Here is a 15,634-nt window from a genome sequence, read left to right on the forward strand (position 1 = left end):
CACAGCCTACACGTACACAGGAGTAGACAAGTGAATCAATCATAGAATGCGATATTTTTATAAAGTAACACGTGGCACTGTGGCAGCTTGGCGTGTACAGCTGCAGCGCACCTTACATGGAGTTGACAGCTAGTCGTCACTCATACCAAATATGCTCATTTTCTTTAACCAAAAAGAGAAAAAAACAAGAATAATAAACTGTAATCGTAGGTTTTTCTCTCTCTTCAATGGTCATTCATTGAAGGAAAATATTTGGGTCACCCCTAGGGGGTACCCCAAGGTCCACCCTCCCCCCCAAAATAACAATTTCGGTAATGCTGGCGCATGATCGGAACCGTTCACTTTTTAGATCACCTATTATAGATCATCTCTGCAAAAAATCAAATCAATCGGAAATCGTTTGATTATATAACTGTTGTCAATTAAGTAGAAAAAATTGATGGTTTTCAATTAAAGAGTGATTTTTTGGCCAAACCGTTAATTTTTTCTATTTAATCAACAACAGTTATATAATTAAACGATTTCCGATTGAGTTGATTTTTTGCAGAGATGATCTATAATATGTGATGTAAAAAGTGAACGGTTCCGATCATGCGCCGTCATTACCGAAATTGCTATTTTGAGGGAGAGGTGACCTTGGGGTACCCCCAAGGGGTGACCCAAGTAGTGTCCTTCAACAAATATCTAATTCCTGTTGCCAATTTTATATGGCAACCTGGGAATTGGGTAAGTATTCTGTTCATCTGCAATTTGGTGTTTGTTTGTTTGGAAAAAAAAAAAAAAAAGAGAAACATTCGCTTCGCTTTAGATATTAGGACGTGGTTTGCCCTTTGCAGCGGTCTATTAGTTTATATTTCTTATTAGCTTTCAAATAAAAAGAAACGAAAGCATTTCAAATAATGTGTAGTTAGTAGTTAGTGTCATGGTTATATTGTAATTGGATTATCGAGTAGGTGAAATCAATTGATCAACCAAATATTTATATATATGCCGGGTCTCCTTACTTGTTATATTGTTTACATTGATATTGGATCAACCAATAATCATCTTGAATGTCCATTATTTGAATGAACAATGGTACGTGGATATTGGATAAGATATTTGCCAAATTGTGATTTGGCGTTTGTAATTAAAGGATGGAGCTAGCAGAGTGAGTACTACTTCTTGATTACTTTAATTAGCAGCAAGTAGTACTCCACTCCAGCTGTACGTGAGTTCCATTCCCATGCACTTGTGATAACACCATCACTGTCATTTTCCAAGGTGCACGTGGACTGTGGGGCTTGCATATATGCCAGGGGAGGGCAGACAATACGAATACGTTAAAGGTTTATATATACTTTATATAGGTAGCTAATGCATGTTAATATATATAGGACCTTCACTTGTAGAGCTGATTAGTTAATTTACTTGGGCATTATAATTAACCATTTTTATTAAGAAGCTTGGACTGAATCCCTGGAGAACCCTACGTACAGCAAAGGATATGGGTCCAATTAAGCCACCAATATATCATAATGCACTACTAATTTTTACTAACCACTTCGATCATATACAATTGTCTTAATTAATTGGTTTGGTAGTCCAACGAGTTGAGCTGGCCGAGGAATCCACTCATATAAATTAGGTAGCAAAAAGGTTAGTTCTATGACAAAAAAAGATCCATCATGCATTAATTCAGTAAGTAAACCTTGTAACGTACACAATGGGTAACTAAATTAAGCTAGCTAGCTTTAACATTTATGGTTTTTGATATTGAAACAAGTGTCAGTTTGCTAGCCTGCCAGAAATATCAATCAATTATCTTCAGGAATATTTGATTACTTTAGATGTACAATTAACCTCAGCCACTTGATTGTTAGCAATATATATATATATATAGCTGTCCACCCAAGATTTTTGTTTTTCTTCTGTGGCTAACTGCATTGAAGACTATTATAGATATTTGTCTACTTAAGATGTTTATTTTTGTGCATAAATTAATAACATCCACAGTTTATATACAATGCAATGTAAGCATCTTATTTATATATATAGTCTTGTTATCGACATTCACATTGTGCAAATGTCATATTTAACCGTCGGATCAGATCAATCAACATGATCCAAAGGTCAGATACGACGTTCGCATCCACACCTGATCGACGTTCGCATCCACTCCGCTTATATATATATTTTTAATATATTCCGAATATACCAAATGCAAATTAGAAATATTTGAAGAATTGATCGGATTGGTTGGCCGGTAACTAGAGATCAGCTTTCAATTTTCATTGTGATTTGTGCGTGTATATATCCAAATCCAATTAGCTGTCTAATTGACTCCTTGGTTGACCCCTGAAAGATAAGTTTCCATAACAGTGCAGACTGCAGAGTACGTTAATTAAATAAGTTTCTATATGTAGGTAGAATTCAGTAGATAACCATGAGCTAGCTAGTTAAAGCCTAATGCCTAAAGCCAAAAGCCAGAAGCCAGTTGGAAAGTGATGCCATCGACCCACAAAGCAATATTTAAAAAAAAAAAAAAAAAGAGAGAGAGAGAAATTAAATAGCTTCACTCATTCCAGATGATTCCAAAAGCTTTGAATTTTCTTCTTTTTAATTTGTTTACTTTAATATATTTTGGCTTAATTTGTTAGTAAATTTCCTTATTCTCCGCGTTCTTTTGTTATTTTGGCTGGCTTTCTAGTAATTTCCCTTCCTCTCTGTCTAGTCATATGTCATCGACTCATCATAATATCAGCACTATCTCCCACAGTCCCCTTATGAGTATGACCAACTTTTGGGCTATATAAATAAGGCTGCCATGCATCTCATAGTACGCACACACTATATTTTCATTAGGTTTCAATCAGGTTTGAGACCACCAAACCAATAGAAGTTAATTAATTAACAATTAAGTTTGTTTAATTAATTAATTAAGCAGTAGAGTCGACATGATGATGGGTATGAATATGAATATCTCCAAGGTGATGATCATTGCTTCACTTCTCATTTCATCCCTTCTTGTTTTCAATCCTCTTGTTGAAGCTGATGGGACCTCCACGGTAATTAATTAAGCTCTCTCCCCTACTTTTTAGTATTTAAATCAAATTTCTTGATCATAATATTGCTTTGCAATTATTCTAGGTCAACAAAAATGTAGCACAGACGTCTCTCCTTGACAAATTAGGTACGTGTGTTTAATTTTTTGGGTGTTATATTAATTAATTAAGTTGTCCAATTAATATATGTAATTAAATTACAAACGACACAGACTGTGGTGGAGCATGCGGTGCGAGATGTCGTTTATCGTCAAGGCCACGGCTGTGCAAGAGGGCATGCGGGACTTGCTGCCAACGTTGTAACTGTGTTCCTCCTGGTACTGCCGGCAACCTTGAGGCCTGCCCCTGTTACGCCAGCCTCACCACCCACGGTGGCAGACGCAAGTGTCCTTAAACCTTTCAAATTCAGACCACATATCAATAAGTAAAATGTTTTAAAATAAAAAGAATAATTAGTTTCACTAATTTGTATAATTAATGCTGGCTACAGTCCTTCCTCTTTCACCTCCTTAATTACTTTCAACCAAAATAAGAAAGAAACTACACAAATATGCTTGTATTATAGTAGTGGACTCAGTTTTCCTCTTATGTATAATATCTTGGCGTTTTTTTTTTTTTTTTTTGCTAAGGTATATGTGATATGTCGGCTTCAATAAAGTTGAACTTCTGTTTTTCTTTTTGGGTTCAATAAATATGTGGCCAGGGCTCAGGATAAAAGAGATATGTAAACCATCATGGGCCATGTTTGTGATGATGTTCTTAATTTGAATTGATTCTTGCTTCTTCTAACTTGATCCATTTACCCGATCACAAACATAAGAGCCCAATAAAGCCCAGTTTGCTAAACAGGCTGAAGCCCAAAGTTTCGAGACGTCTGACTCTGAAGTTAATATGCATTCGAAACTTAAGATTGATGACCCAACAACGCAAGTAATTTGGAGTCCTATAATGGTTTTATGTACAAGGATTTGTCATTTGTGGAATCAGTATTCAGTAATCACCTGTTTTAAGAATAATATAAAAAAGCAGTCCAACTAAGTCCCAACTCGAGTCTTGTCTGTACATCTTACTCTTATCCCAACCGTTCAATTTTTACATCTCCATAGATAAATTATCGTTGCAAAAAATTAGCCAAATTAAAAATCATTTGCCTATCTAACTTTGATCAAATAAATGGACGAATCAAATATTTTCGATGAAACTGTCCATTTGTTTTATCAAAGTTAGATAGGCAAATAATTTCCGATTTAGCTAATTTTTTGCAAGGATGATCTATCAATGAAGATGATCCTTGCGAACGGTTCGGATCGACACAAAACGACTCGTGTGAGCCCCAACAAAGTCATACCTTAACATAAATAAGTTGAGGTATACCTCAAGGAGCATTTATATATATATATACCCTACTTACTCTACTCAATAGTCAATGATGCTCATGCATGCAAAGGGTGATACCATAAATTAGCTGTCCATTCATCAACTCATTAAATACCACAATTTCATTTTTCGCATCTCAAGGTTTTCATAGGTTGAAAGTGAGAATATATTTGGTTTTGCATGCAACAGTCAATACATGCCAAAAATTAACAACTGCTCTGCTAAAGCACCACCTAATTAAGAGTCTAAGACCATTTAATTACTAAGCAGTAAGCAACACATGCAAGTGATAGTTCCAGATAGTGCTGAGTAATTCTCAGACGTGCATGTGTGTAATTATTACCAAAAATATGTAAATCACATTTACATGACAGCACGAAAACACAGCTTACTAGCTTGGTCCATTAATTGGAGGACTTTGTGTTTGTGGTGTCACTGTGACTTGAGAATTAATGCCCTCCCCGTAGGTAACTCTAGCTAGCTATGACCTTGTGTATAAATACTACACAACTTCTCTCCGTAAACGCACCAAATCCCAATTCTAACACTTGTCTAAGACTAAGCCTCAATTCAAGGTTTAGGTATAATGTTCAAGGCTCTAATGGCTCAACTTCTGGTTTCTCTTCTCATTCTCCAACTTGCTCATTCTGATGAAACGGTAAGCTAATTTAATCCATTTAATTAATGATTAATCAACATATATGCATAGTATTAAGAGCTTCACTAATCCAGTACAAATATGGTAAAACATACGTGTTTCAGGTGATGACACCCTTGATTGGAAGTCCTGTTGGGGAAAAAATAGGTATCAGTCGTATCCAATTAATTAATTAATTATATATATGAGTGAGATTAATGTAATACGCAGATTGCGAGGGAGCTTGTAATGTGAGGTGCCAGTTATCGTCAAGGCATAAGATGTGCAAGTAGGCATGCGGAACATGCTGTAATAGATGCAATTGTGTTCCACCAGGCACTTCCGGTCGCTATGAACTTTGTCCTTGCTACGCCAATATGACCACTCATGGTCACAAACGCAAATGCCCTTAATTAATAAAACGCACCCTATATTTATTATCATCACCATTAATTTCACCATCATTTCTGTCTTTGTTCTAATCACCTGAATTTTCCCAGTCTTTTTATTTTATTTTATTTACAAGAATAAAATCATGTATTCATGTACTACAGCATCGATCAATGAAATAATTTTTATGTTACATCAAGCCCAATGACTATGAAGTCTATAATGCCAAATGGTAGTCGACTTCTCATTACAAGGCCCATTGGCCCAACCAGTTGCCTTGACTTCTCATGAGCCATGACTCAACCGTTTCATTTTTGGAGTTAGTACTATTGGACTCCAAGGACACAATGTTCATATGAAAGTCATAGAGGGTTGCCTTGGTAATTTCCAACGGGTCACGCAGTAAACATGACTCTCTGCTACCCCGAGTTGCAGAGAATCAAATTATTGTATCAGTATGACTACGAGTCTACGATCCCATGAAAAAAAATCGCCGGCAACCAACCAATTAATCGCCGAGTTGCCACCACCCCAGCCCACGTCAGCAACTCTCTCCCCCTTCTTTCCTCGTGACTCGCAAAACTTCTCCACCAATTAATGAGTCGCAGACAATATTACATTGAGCTTGGTTGCCATGCCTGAGAGTTGTTCTTTGATTTTCTGATAAAATTTTATTCAGTTTACCAAAATTCAAGCTTCATTGTTTCCTTCGTCGACCCTCAAACTCAACAATGGCGGCCCAGACTTAGCTTCAGATTTAATTTCAATGCTTTGATAGGTATATTGCATATCAGCATATATATATACTTGTCTTCATGTCTTCCTTAATTCCTCAAAAAAATTTCTTTTTTAGTTTTTTGGAAGGCTGGAAGTGGAAGAGAGAGGGAGATAATTTATAGTTGAATTTGAAGGAAAGATGGATGGTTAGAAAAATGGGTTTGTTGGTGAATTGGTTTCTACGAGATTCGAGCATTAATTGTTTTTGCTTTAAATTTCAATGAATGCGATCTACTCCGCATTATTTCACGGGTGTCTCTCGGAGAGCCTTTTTCCCTTCTTTACGTTGTGACTTGTGTGACTCTGAGTTTCGTATGTATTCGTTTCCTCATTTTCATTTATTTTCATCAATTTCTCCTCTCTATCTCTCTCACATACACACACAGAGAGATACAGAGACTCACAGTTTGTGTGCTTTATTTGAGCAAAGCAAGGGTCCCAGAACCTGATTCTCTGGACACGAGGGAGCAAATTACTTTTATTGCTTTCATTTCATCTAATTTTCTTCCTTTTACATCTATCGCTTTGGTAGCTTTTGCTTTTGTCTTCTTCTTCTTCTCTCTTTCTCTCTGCCTATAACTTTCTCTCCCAGAATCCGATCACGCAGAGACAGAGAGAGAGATAGAGCTCTAAACTCTCACTCTCACAGAAACGGAGAGATATCTGGAAACGAAATTGATTTTTCTCCTTCTTTGGAAATAAAAACCCAAACCCACTTTTTTCGGTTTTCTTTCCGGCGACTTTTTTGCCGAGTAACTATACCCCAAAAAAGAAAAAGCAAAAACCAAAAAAAACTCTCTCTCTCTCTCTACACGTTGTTCTCATTCACTTTGTTCATCAGCACCTTTGCCTCATTATCCAGCATCTGGGCTCTCTTGTATTTCATTTTTCTGACCTGGTATTTTGCTTACTCTGTGATTGAAGAGAGCTCAATTGCAGAAACAAGGATCTGGGTTCAACTTTTGGAGGCGTTTCTTGAGCTCCTTTGCAAAATTCCAGATGTTAATTAGTACCATTTACAAATGAACAAGCAATCATCGCGAGACGTGAGACGTGGAACCACTCGGTTTAAGCAATCTTCTGGACACAAGCTCTTCTCTTGTAATTATAATCCAAAACTCTCACCGATTTTTTCTTTTTGGATTTTTCTCAGCAAAGAAAACAAAAACCTCTTATGGTACTTGTCGTTATCTGTGTACTCTTGTTTGGTTTCTGATAAGAGCCTTGCAGATAATGCGTGTCCCCTTATAATTATCACCAGTCTTTCTTTCTTTGGGTAGTTGTTGTTATTTATATGCGTTTGTGGTTTTGAAGGTTTGGATGGTGTTGGTGGGGACTTTGTGCTCTCGGAAAAATCGAAGAAGGAGAGGCTTAGAAAATTGAGTGCTCTTGGTAGAGAAGCGAGCTCGAGCTCCCAAGACTTCGAAATGGGTTGTGATGTGTCTGACAGAGAAGATGAGCTTCCCAGTAAGAGATTTAAGCTTCCCAAAAAGGTTGGTTACCGTAAAGCCAATCTTTGATCAGAGCAGCTCATGCAATTTTATTTATGTTCCTTGTTTAAATTTTCAACTTTTTCTTTTCTAAATTGTTCTTTCCAGTTTTTCGATGACTGCAATGGCGTTGATCATGCCTCTGTTCCCCGGAAGCTGCGGTCAGGTATTTGGGTTTTGAATTATATATGGAAAATTTTGTCTTTTTATGGTTGTTTTCAAATTCAATGCTCATGGCTCGAATTTTCCTTTTTTGGGTTATTTTCGCTTTGTTTTAATTCTGGATTAGAAATTAAGCAAAACTGAAGCTTTTGCTTTTTCTTTCTTTTTCGGGACGCAAGGTTCAGCCAATTTTTTGCCCCCCACCTTTAAAGGCTTTAATTCAATTTAATATGGTGCTGCCAGTTTCATGGTGCAATTATACTTTTGGATTTTATTATATTGGTTTGCGTTTTTGCCTCTTTGTGTTCTGTTGTTCACTTTTCCAAAAGAGATGCTTTAATAACTTTCAATGATTCTGACGCTTTTGGATTATAGGGTGTTAAAAAACCAATTTCTTGATATATTTTATTGTATTAATGTCCTGTGCCTTTTAAAATTGTTTTTACACGCAGCAATGAAGAAGCGCAGTCGTGAATCTCTATCTCCATCTTTGCCAAATTCAAAGAAGCTGAACCATACAATGAGTGTCATCGAATCCCCCAAAAGGGATGGTGTAAAGAAACCCAGACCATGCTTGGTATCCATCTCCTTCTGCTACTTCAACATTTACTTTATGTTTGCCTTTTCTGTTCAGCACTTTGATACATATACTTGGAATTACTTATGAAGAAACAAGGAAACTCAGATAGGTCCCAGAGAGAAACTGCTTCTGGGACTATCACAAAAGATGAGGAAGAAGTTGTGGAGACCTTGTATGCCTTGGCTGGATTGTTCCCCAACAGTGAAGCAAATGATAATAGTAAATTAGACTCTGAATCTTTAGATGCAAATCCTTCAGCTTTGCCAGAGTCAAAGGAGCATCCGACGCCTGCACTTGAATGTTTGTTTCATTATTCTCTGCTCACACATCTTATCCTTTATAATTCTCCCATTGTGACAGACTGTTAATTTATATGGTCGTTTTGGATACTGCAGTTGGAAAAGACAAATTGGGTTCATTCTGCCCCTTGGGAGATACCAAGGCTGCTGGTCCATCCGGTGTTGGAGGATTAGCTAAAGAAACTGATAAAGTTGATTCTTTGAACAAACCCAGTACTCAACATCAGCCTGAATTGACCAACAGTACGAAGTTCTGTATAGACTCAGATAATTCTGTTCCTCAATTGAATCCAAATGTTTTGTCCTTGCCAGCTAAAGTTGAACAATGCAATGAAAAGCCTATTGGCAATGCAGTCAACTTTGGCGTTCCATCTGAGCTAAGCCTGGATAGTGGGTGGGTATTTTGCAATTAATTCCAGCTTCTGTCTTTCTTCTATTCTGTTTCAGTGTGTTATGGATGTGCTTATTTTCATTTCTCTTTTAACCCTTATCATTTTCAAATCATCCAGCAGGTTAAAGCAGCCTGTGCAACAGGAGACCTCAATTTCTGGGAGAAAACCAGAAATTGCATTGGAGCTGGTAAGCAAGCATAACTCAACATGTGTAAGTCAAATGTTCATTCAGTGATCTTATTTTAAGATTTGATTGCCTTTCAGGGCACGACCATTGGGAGTCAAGTTGAACTGCATGATATGGTCCAGGAGTCCAAGAAAAATGGTATAATTCTTGCTTGCTGAGATCTTCAATATAATTTTCACTTTGGTCATGAAAAGCAGTGTTCTTATATTGTATTTCATACCAATTTCTTGAAGATGACCTGATCTTTGGTTCTTTCATTGGAAGGTCCAGTATTGTGGCCTGGCTTGTCTTCAAATGTCTCACATGATGCTAGGAATGATAGTCCATCATCACTGTAATTTTCTTCTTTTCTTTTAATTGTGTAGACCTTTCTGGATAAGTTTCCATTCATCTGTGTTTTTCTCATTGCTCATGTTTATAGCTATTTTAGGTCCCCTGCTACTAAAATTCCGGCTTGGATGGATGCTGCCTTGTCTGCCTCTAGAGTCTCAGTCCTAAATGATTCATTTGCAAAGGTGAAATGGACTTTTAATTTGTTGATGATATCAGCTATATTTAACAACCTCTCAATATGTGCTACCTATTTCTGCACAAATGTCTGTATACTATGTCAAGCTTCTGATTGAGGTTACTATCAACTGTACAGGTTACTAGTGTTGCCATCAGTAGAAGGTCATTTAAGAAGTGTGCAGCTCATGTGTACATAAGTCATCTGATTCAGGCTTTACAAATGTCTGAGAGCAAAGATAAGTTACGGCTACAGCCTAATCAATTGAGACCACATGAAGGATCCAAACAAGGGGCTCTTTTGGGAGTTAGTATCTATACGAAAGTGAAAAATAGTTTAAATGGGGTTGTTTCTGCTAGTAGCATAGGTATTTCTACTGCTGAAATAAATTGTAATGAAGCAAAGAACAGTACTCTTCAGCAGAAGAAGCTCCATCAAGATCAGCTACAGTCTTCTATGGCATCTGCGGTATACACTACAGCAAAGCAGGTAAGCGTATATTGTAGTTGCTATTGGTTTTCTCTCTCATGATGTTCTGACCAGTCTTGTGTTTCTTGCAGAATTTTGATTTCCTGTCATTGTCAGCTGGACGTAGTGGCTTGGAAACTAAAGATAGCTTCAGTAGAGCTAGAAACGGGATGGAGCCATCGTCACAACCCCAAGTTCCTTATCTCCATTCTCTTGTGCAGCATCACCCAATCATTCCTTTCTCTTTCCCCCAGTCGCGCTACAACTCTTCTGCTTGCCCTGACAATCTTTCAGGGGCACAGCAGGTACTTTAGTCTTCCTTTTCTCTTCTTTTCATATTTCAATTCTGCTGTAAAGCTTTGATGCATTTGATAGAACCAGGATTAAATCCAATGTATGCAACGGTAGCTTGAGAGGGCAAATGACAATGCCGTTTCTGAATGGATAGTGAGCTAATAGGACAGTTGTGCATTCCAATGTTCCTCTGTAGCTTACAATTGTCTATCATCTTCAACGCTAATTAAGCAGCTTTTCTTTTAATTATTAATAAAATGATAGAATCGATAATTGTCTAGTTATTTATTGTAATGTTATTCATAAATAATTTAGTTTATAAAGTACTAAAATTTGAAATAATACTCAATTGTAGGCCCAGCTGCAGCTACCTCGATATCATGTGAACCCATTTTGTGGTCCTCAAGCAAGTGCCACAGCCTTGACAAAGCAACAACCTCAACAGCAACAGCTACAGCTACAGCAGCAGCAGCAAAGGCTTTGGGCAGCTCAGTTGGCTACTCAGTACAGGCCAGCGGGGACTGCGGCCGCGGTTCACTTTCCAGGCTGGCAAAATGGAAGGCAGGAGGCTTCTTCGCTAATACCATGTCCTCAAGCCCTTATCTCTCCTTCCCCTTCAACACTTGAACTAGTTGGTCCCAAGTATACTTCACTATCTCAACAACAGCAGCAACTAATGGCCGTTACTTCATCTTGTCCCCCTGGCACTGGCAGGGTAAAACGACAAGACCACCATCTGCCTTCTGCGTATGAGGAGTCTAGTGGCGGGTTCCTTGCTGGGAGTGCACTGCCTTTGCAGTTACTCTGCAACGAGCGCCTCTGATGAGAGATGATGGGCCAAGACGAAGACTAGAGCTGTTTTACTGGAAAGTTGCTGGTTAGTACATTATTTCATTCTTTCTTCTGTTCAGACTTGAGAGTTGAGACGTACGTGGGACTTGCAAGTAGCTTCACTTTGTCGTGACTTAATAAGGAATGTACATGGTTTAAGGTTTAACTGGTCACCCTGCATTTGGGCCATGGCTTCATTAGCTGGGGCATGCATGGATTCGGAAGGTAGGAAAAATAATCCTAGAGACTACTTGCTCTGTTTGTTCAGCTGTAAGGGGATGATCGTTGGCAACAACATTTTGTAGTAGATATTTAAAGTACGATGTTAATTTTTTACAAAGAAGGTAATAGAAAGGTTAATTTGATATTCCCTGTGCTCTACCTTACAAAGTACTCATTCTGAATCCTGCCTGAGTGATATACTACTCCATGTACAAAATATTCCTTTTGAAACTTTCACCCGCTTTGTAGCAAGTAAAAAAGGAAAAAGGTCAAAAGAATAAGATCCAGCATGTGTTGTGGGTCTCCACTCTAAAGCTTCTTAAGTGGGGTTTTAGGCATTTGTTCAGCGAAAAGGCCTTGAATAGCTGTGTGTGTCCTTTCAAGGGGCTTGAATTGCTTGGCAGATCACATTAGTGAACAGAATAAAACATAAAGATGAGGCAACGCCTTTGCCTTTTCTTTTGTTGGGTGTCTGATTGAAGCCTTTTTATCTTCTTTGGAAATATTTTGGAATGTTAGGCGCAGGCAAAGAAATTTTTAAAACATTTAATCTTGTCGACTGTCACTAGAATTCTTGTTTTTTACTTTCTAGTAATATGTGGGAGTGAACGAACTCAGCTTGCGTCTCAAAAATGGCTTGGAGTTTTGCAAAGCCAACACAATTCAAAGAATGGGTGATACACCCATTTCCAAGGTACAGTTTGGTACTTGGAACTAAAATTTGGCGCTGTTCTTTCTACTATTTGGCGTCTTGACATTCATTTACAGTGATGGCTTACAAGGATTTTTGTAATGAGATGGCCCTAACAAGCCCTTGCTTTGATTTGAAGTTATCCAAAAACATAAGCATACTTTATTAATCTTCTCATTAGTTTTCAACAGTGCATTGTAAATTTGGTAGTTACTCTCCAATACCTGATTAGTTTTCAACAATCACCCAGAGTATAGGCTGCTTATAACTCGAGTCAATGGGCATACTTTTTAAAATTCAAACACCTCGGGAAGTAATTCCATTGTCCCATGAAATTTAAAAAAATTACCCGCCTAGAAGCATAAAAACTGAAAAAATTGCAGTACTCAACCTGAACAGAACCCTTACAGACCAAAAATAGGTAAAACAAGCACCCTCGGTCGTGTATATTCCTTCAATATATGAATATGTATTTGAAACACAAATGGCAAAATGAGGAAAAGCCGGGTACAAAGGGGATATGAAAAGAAGGAAAATCTAATAGTTCAATTAACTTTTTATTACACAAGTAGAAGACACAACAAATGGTGGTACACAAATCAACTGAAACAATCAGCAGACACAGAGAACCATGTTCAATCCTAAAAAATTGTCACCACAGGAAAGCTTTCACTCCAGTTTTTCCAGTTCCCCCATTCTCTCGATTATTGCCTGCAAGTTACAACACAAAAGTGTCATGAAACCAGATTCTTTGATATCAAGCACTTGTATTGCAAATAATCGCATACCAAATGCAGACCTTCAAAGAGGTCAATGATTATATCACAAATGAACTAATATGAATAAATACTTCAAAGAGTGGCCCAGCCAATGTTTGTATATAACAAGAGTGAAAATTGTCCTATTGAGAACAAGACAAGAGAAAGCCAGGAAAGAACAATAAGAATAGTTATGGTGATGGTACCACTTAAACCATATATCACATTCATAACATAACAACACAAACCGAGGTTTGTGTTGCCTGCCTATCTAAAGCATCAGAAGCAGAAGTATTCTCACCTTCTTGCTTGTTTCTTGGAGCTCTCCAGCAAGAATGAATTCATCAAGTATCAGATATACCTTCCATAAAAAGTAAATGAAAAAAAAAAATCAGTAATAACAAACAAGATACTACAATGATCCTAACCCCTCCACCACAGGGAGTGGAAAAGAAATTAATAAGCTTACAACACTAACAGAACATAACAAATTGTAAGGTAGAGTGGAGAAAACAAAGAATGTTACCAAGCATTCCAAGAAATATATGTACATTCAAAATACACTCTTTATTGTTTTCGTTGAAAATCTAACAGAATCTAATAGCAATGCCCACTACCAAAGAATGCCAATTCATTGTTTTCACATGTAAACTACCCTTGCTCCACTCTTTTCACTAGAATCACTACATGATCCCATAAATGGCCACGGCTAACCAAGGTAAGTTTGGTGAATAGAATTAGGTGGGTGAGTGCTATTAACTCAGTAACTAAACACAAAAGGATCAATCACATAAGAGGGGTTCACTTCAGGGTGGTAAATGAAAGTAAAGTGATAATAAGCAACGGACCTTGTGGAAGTTAAAGACCAAATCGAGCTCGCAAACGTTGCTGAAAAAGTGGTCCAAAATCTCCACGAAAAGATGAATGCATTCCAAGTATGCCAACTCATTATCAGTTATATCAACACACAGTGAGAAAAATAGCCCAGCATATCTCCTGTAGATAACCTTGTGTGTACGGAACTGCAAGATCATGCTACAATAATCAGCTAACAACAAGTCCTTTAAGAACTAGGGTTGCATTTGCATACAACTTACAGCTCTTTAAATTCTTGGTTTAGAGTAATGAAAAAGAAAAACACATGTAAATGAATTTGCAAAACAAAAGAAATTACAACCTCAACGAAATTTGTGAACTTGGGATCTCTGTTGACCACCAAACGATGAACCTGAATTCAAAAACCCATAAAAGTCTAAACTTTGTTGCACAACATAAAATTAAAAATTACAAAAATCAAAGAAAATAAGACCGCAATTAGGTGGAACAACAGACCTCGTATTCGACCTTGTGCTTCTCGGAATCCTCAAGAGGAACGTAGTACTTGGCCAAACGGGTCTTTCCCTGCCGATTCTGTAACAGAATGAATCGGATCTGCCACATGGAAATGAAAGATTGACGACCATGGTCAGAGCTGGAAATCAAAGACTAATCATCCAAATCAATAATCAAATGAAAAAGTGTTCAGGGTTATCGGAGGAGTACCATTGTTGAAGGAAGAAGATTCAAAGAGAAATTTACACCCAAAACTTCGAACGTTGATTTTCCTTTTGCGATGTCGTTTCGTAGTGCCAGTGAGCCGCGGGTAAGGGAAAGAGAGAGAGACAGTTGAGCGTTACTAGCGTACTAGTCATGCAGGTCGATAAACAGTATGCTAACTTGGTCGAGGAGACTTGTCTCCGTTGATGCATTGGTCAACGCCAACTCATACATCCGACGGCTAATTTGAACTCTTGACTTTGACTACAACAACACTTCCACGCGTCCCGGGCAAAGCAATAAGTGTTAGGAGAGGACTTTTTTTTTTTTTGTCAGGGATGAATAGAAGATTAGAAGCTAATTAGGAGAGGACATTTATAATCTAGAGCAAATTATATTTTAGTACCTCAATTATACACTGATTTTCAATTTAGTACCTCAACTTTAAAAATTTGACAAAAAATACCTCAACTTTCATTTTGTGTCAAAATAGTACCTCCGTTAGTTTTTCTGTTAAATAACCGTTATATGCTGACGTGGCAGGGGTATTTTCGTCTTTTTACCCACATTTAAAAAATAATAATATTTTTAAAAACTTTTAAATAAACAAATTCTTAAAAAAATTAAAACTTTTAATTTTTAATTTTTTTCCCTCCTCCCCCCCCCCCAGCCATCCCCTCCCCTCCCCGCCCCCACCCAGCCATCTCAGCCATCCCCTCCTCTCTACCCCGTCGCACCCCCAGCCTCGTCCCCCGTCTTGAATACAAAATTTTTTTAAAATAATTAAAATTAAAAAATTTTAAAAAAAATTTTGGGGGAAATGGGCAGGGGGATGGTCGGGGGTTTGGGTAAGGGGTGAGGGGGCTGGGTTGGGGTTGGGTAAGGGGGGTGAGGGGGGAGGGGGGAGGATGGCTGGGGGAGGGCTGGGTGGGGCCAGGAAGGGAAGGGGATGGGGCTGGGTGGGGGCAGGGCGGGGAGGGCTGGGACTGGG

General features: G+C 37.9%; 3 protein-coding genes and 1 pseudogene across 9 annotated transcripts; 3 read left to right on the top strand and 1 right to left on the bottom strand.

Annotated features, from left to right (window-relative positions):
- Window positions 1-2,835: 2,835 nt before the first annotated feature.
- LOC147278096 (gibberellin-regulated protein 1-like) lies at window positions 2,836-3,718 on the top strand. The gene is made up of 3 exons (XM_086249686.1): window positions 2,836-3,047; window positions 3,130-3,172; window positions 3,257-3,718. Exons 1-3 carry the CDS (start codon window positions 2,937-2,939, stop codon window positions 3,436-3,438), a joined length of 336 nt encoding a protein of 111 aa, XP_086105812.1. The 5' UTR covers window positions 2,836-2,936; the 3' UTR covers window positions 3,439-3,718.
- Window positions 3,719-3,857: 139 nt separating this feature from the next.
- LOC147278097 (gibberellin-regulated protein 11-like) lies at window positions 3,858-5,590 on the top strand (annotated as a pseudogene). Its single transcript, XR_015123241.1, has 3 exons — window positions 3,858-5,079; window positions 5,184-5,226; window positions 5,290-5,590. The product of XR_015123241.1 is annotated as a gibberellin-regulated protein 11-like (transcript).
- A 1,025-nt stretch (window positions 5,591-6,615) lies between these two features.
- LOC147278098 (uncharacterized) lies at window positions 6,616-11,803 on the top strand. Of its 6 annotated transcripts, none has more exons than XM_086251636.1 (13): window positions 6,616-7,326; window positions 7,540-7,718; window positions 7,824-7,881; window positions 8,330-8,454; window positions 8,547-8,757; window positions 8,853-9,150; window positions 9,266-9,335; window positions 9,413-9,473; window positions 9,606-9,669; window positions 9,757-9,850; window positions 9,982-10,332; window positions 10,404-10,616; window positions 10,961-11,803. In XM_086251636.1, exons 1-13 carry the CDS (start codon window positions 7,248-7,250, stop codon window positions 11,426-11,428), a joined length of 2,271 nt encoding a protein of 756 aa, XP_086107762.1. In that variant the 5' UTR covers window positions 6,616-7,247; the 3' UTR covers window positions 11,429-11,803. The 6 variants fall into 6 exon arrangements, with proteins under 6 accessions (XP_086107762.1, XP_086107764.1, XP_086107760.1 ...); XM_086251638.1 differs by having other exon boundaries at window positions 9,766-9,850; XM_086251634.1 differs by having other exon boundaries at window positions 6,621-7,326; window positions 9,600-9,669.
- Window positions 11,804-12,767: 964 nt separating this feature from the next.
- LOC147278099 (SNARE-like superfamily protein) lies at window positions 12,768-14,829 on the bottom strand. Its single transcript, XM_086250522.1, has 6 exons — window positions 14,650-14,829; window positions 14,440-14,538; window positions 14,285-14,335; window positions 13,956-14,129; window positions 13,409-13,468; window positions 12,768-13,060 (listed from the first exon to the last, which is right to left on the bottom strand). The coding sequence occupies exons 1-6, from the start codon at window positions 14,650-14,652 to the stop codon at window positions 13,019-13,021; spliced, it is 429 nt and encodes a 142-aa protein (XP_086106648.1). The 5' UTR covers window positions 14,653-14,829; the 3' UTR covers window positions 12,768-13,018.
- Window positions 14,830-15,634: the final 805 nt, after the last annotated feature.

Source organism: Dryas octopetala, chromosome 7 (assembly GCF_963921425.1).
Source record: "Dryas octopetala chromosome 7, drDryOcto1.1, whole genome shotgun sequence".
NCBI lineage: Eukaryota > Viridiplantae > Streptophyta > Magnoliopsida > Rosales > Rosaceae > Dryas > Dryas octopetala.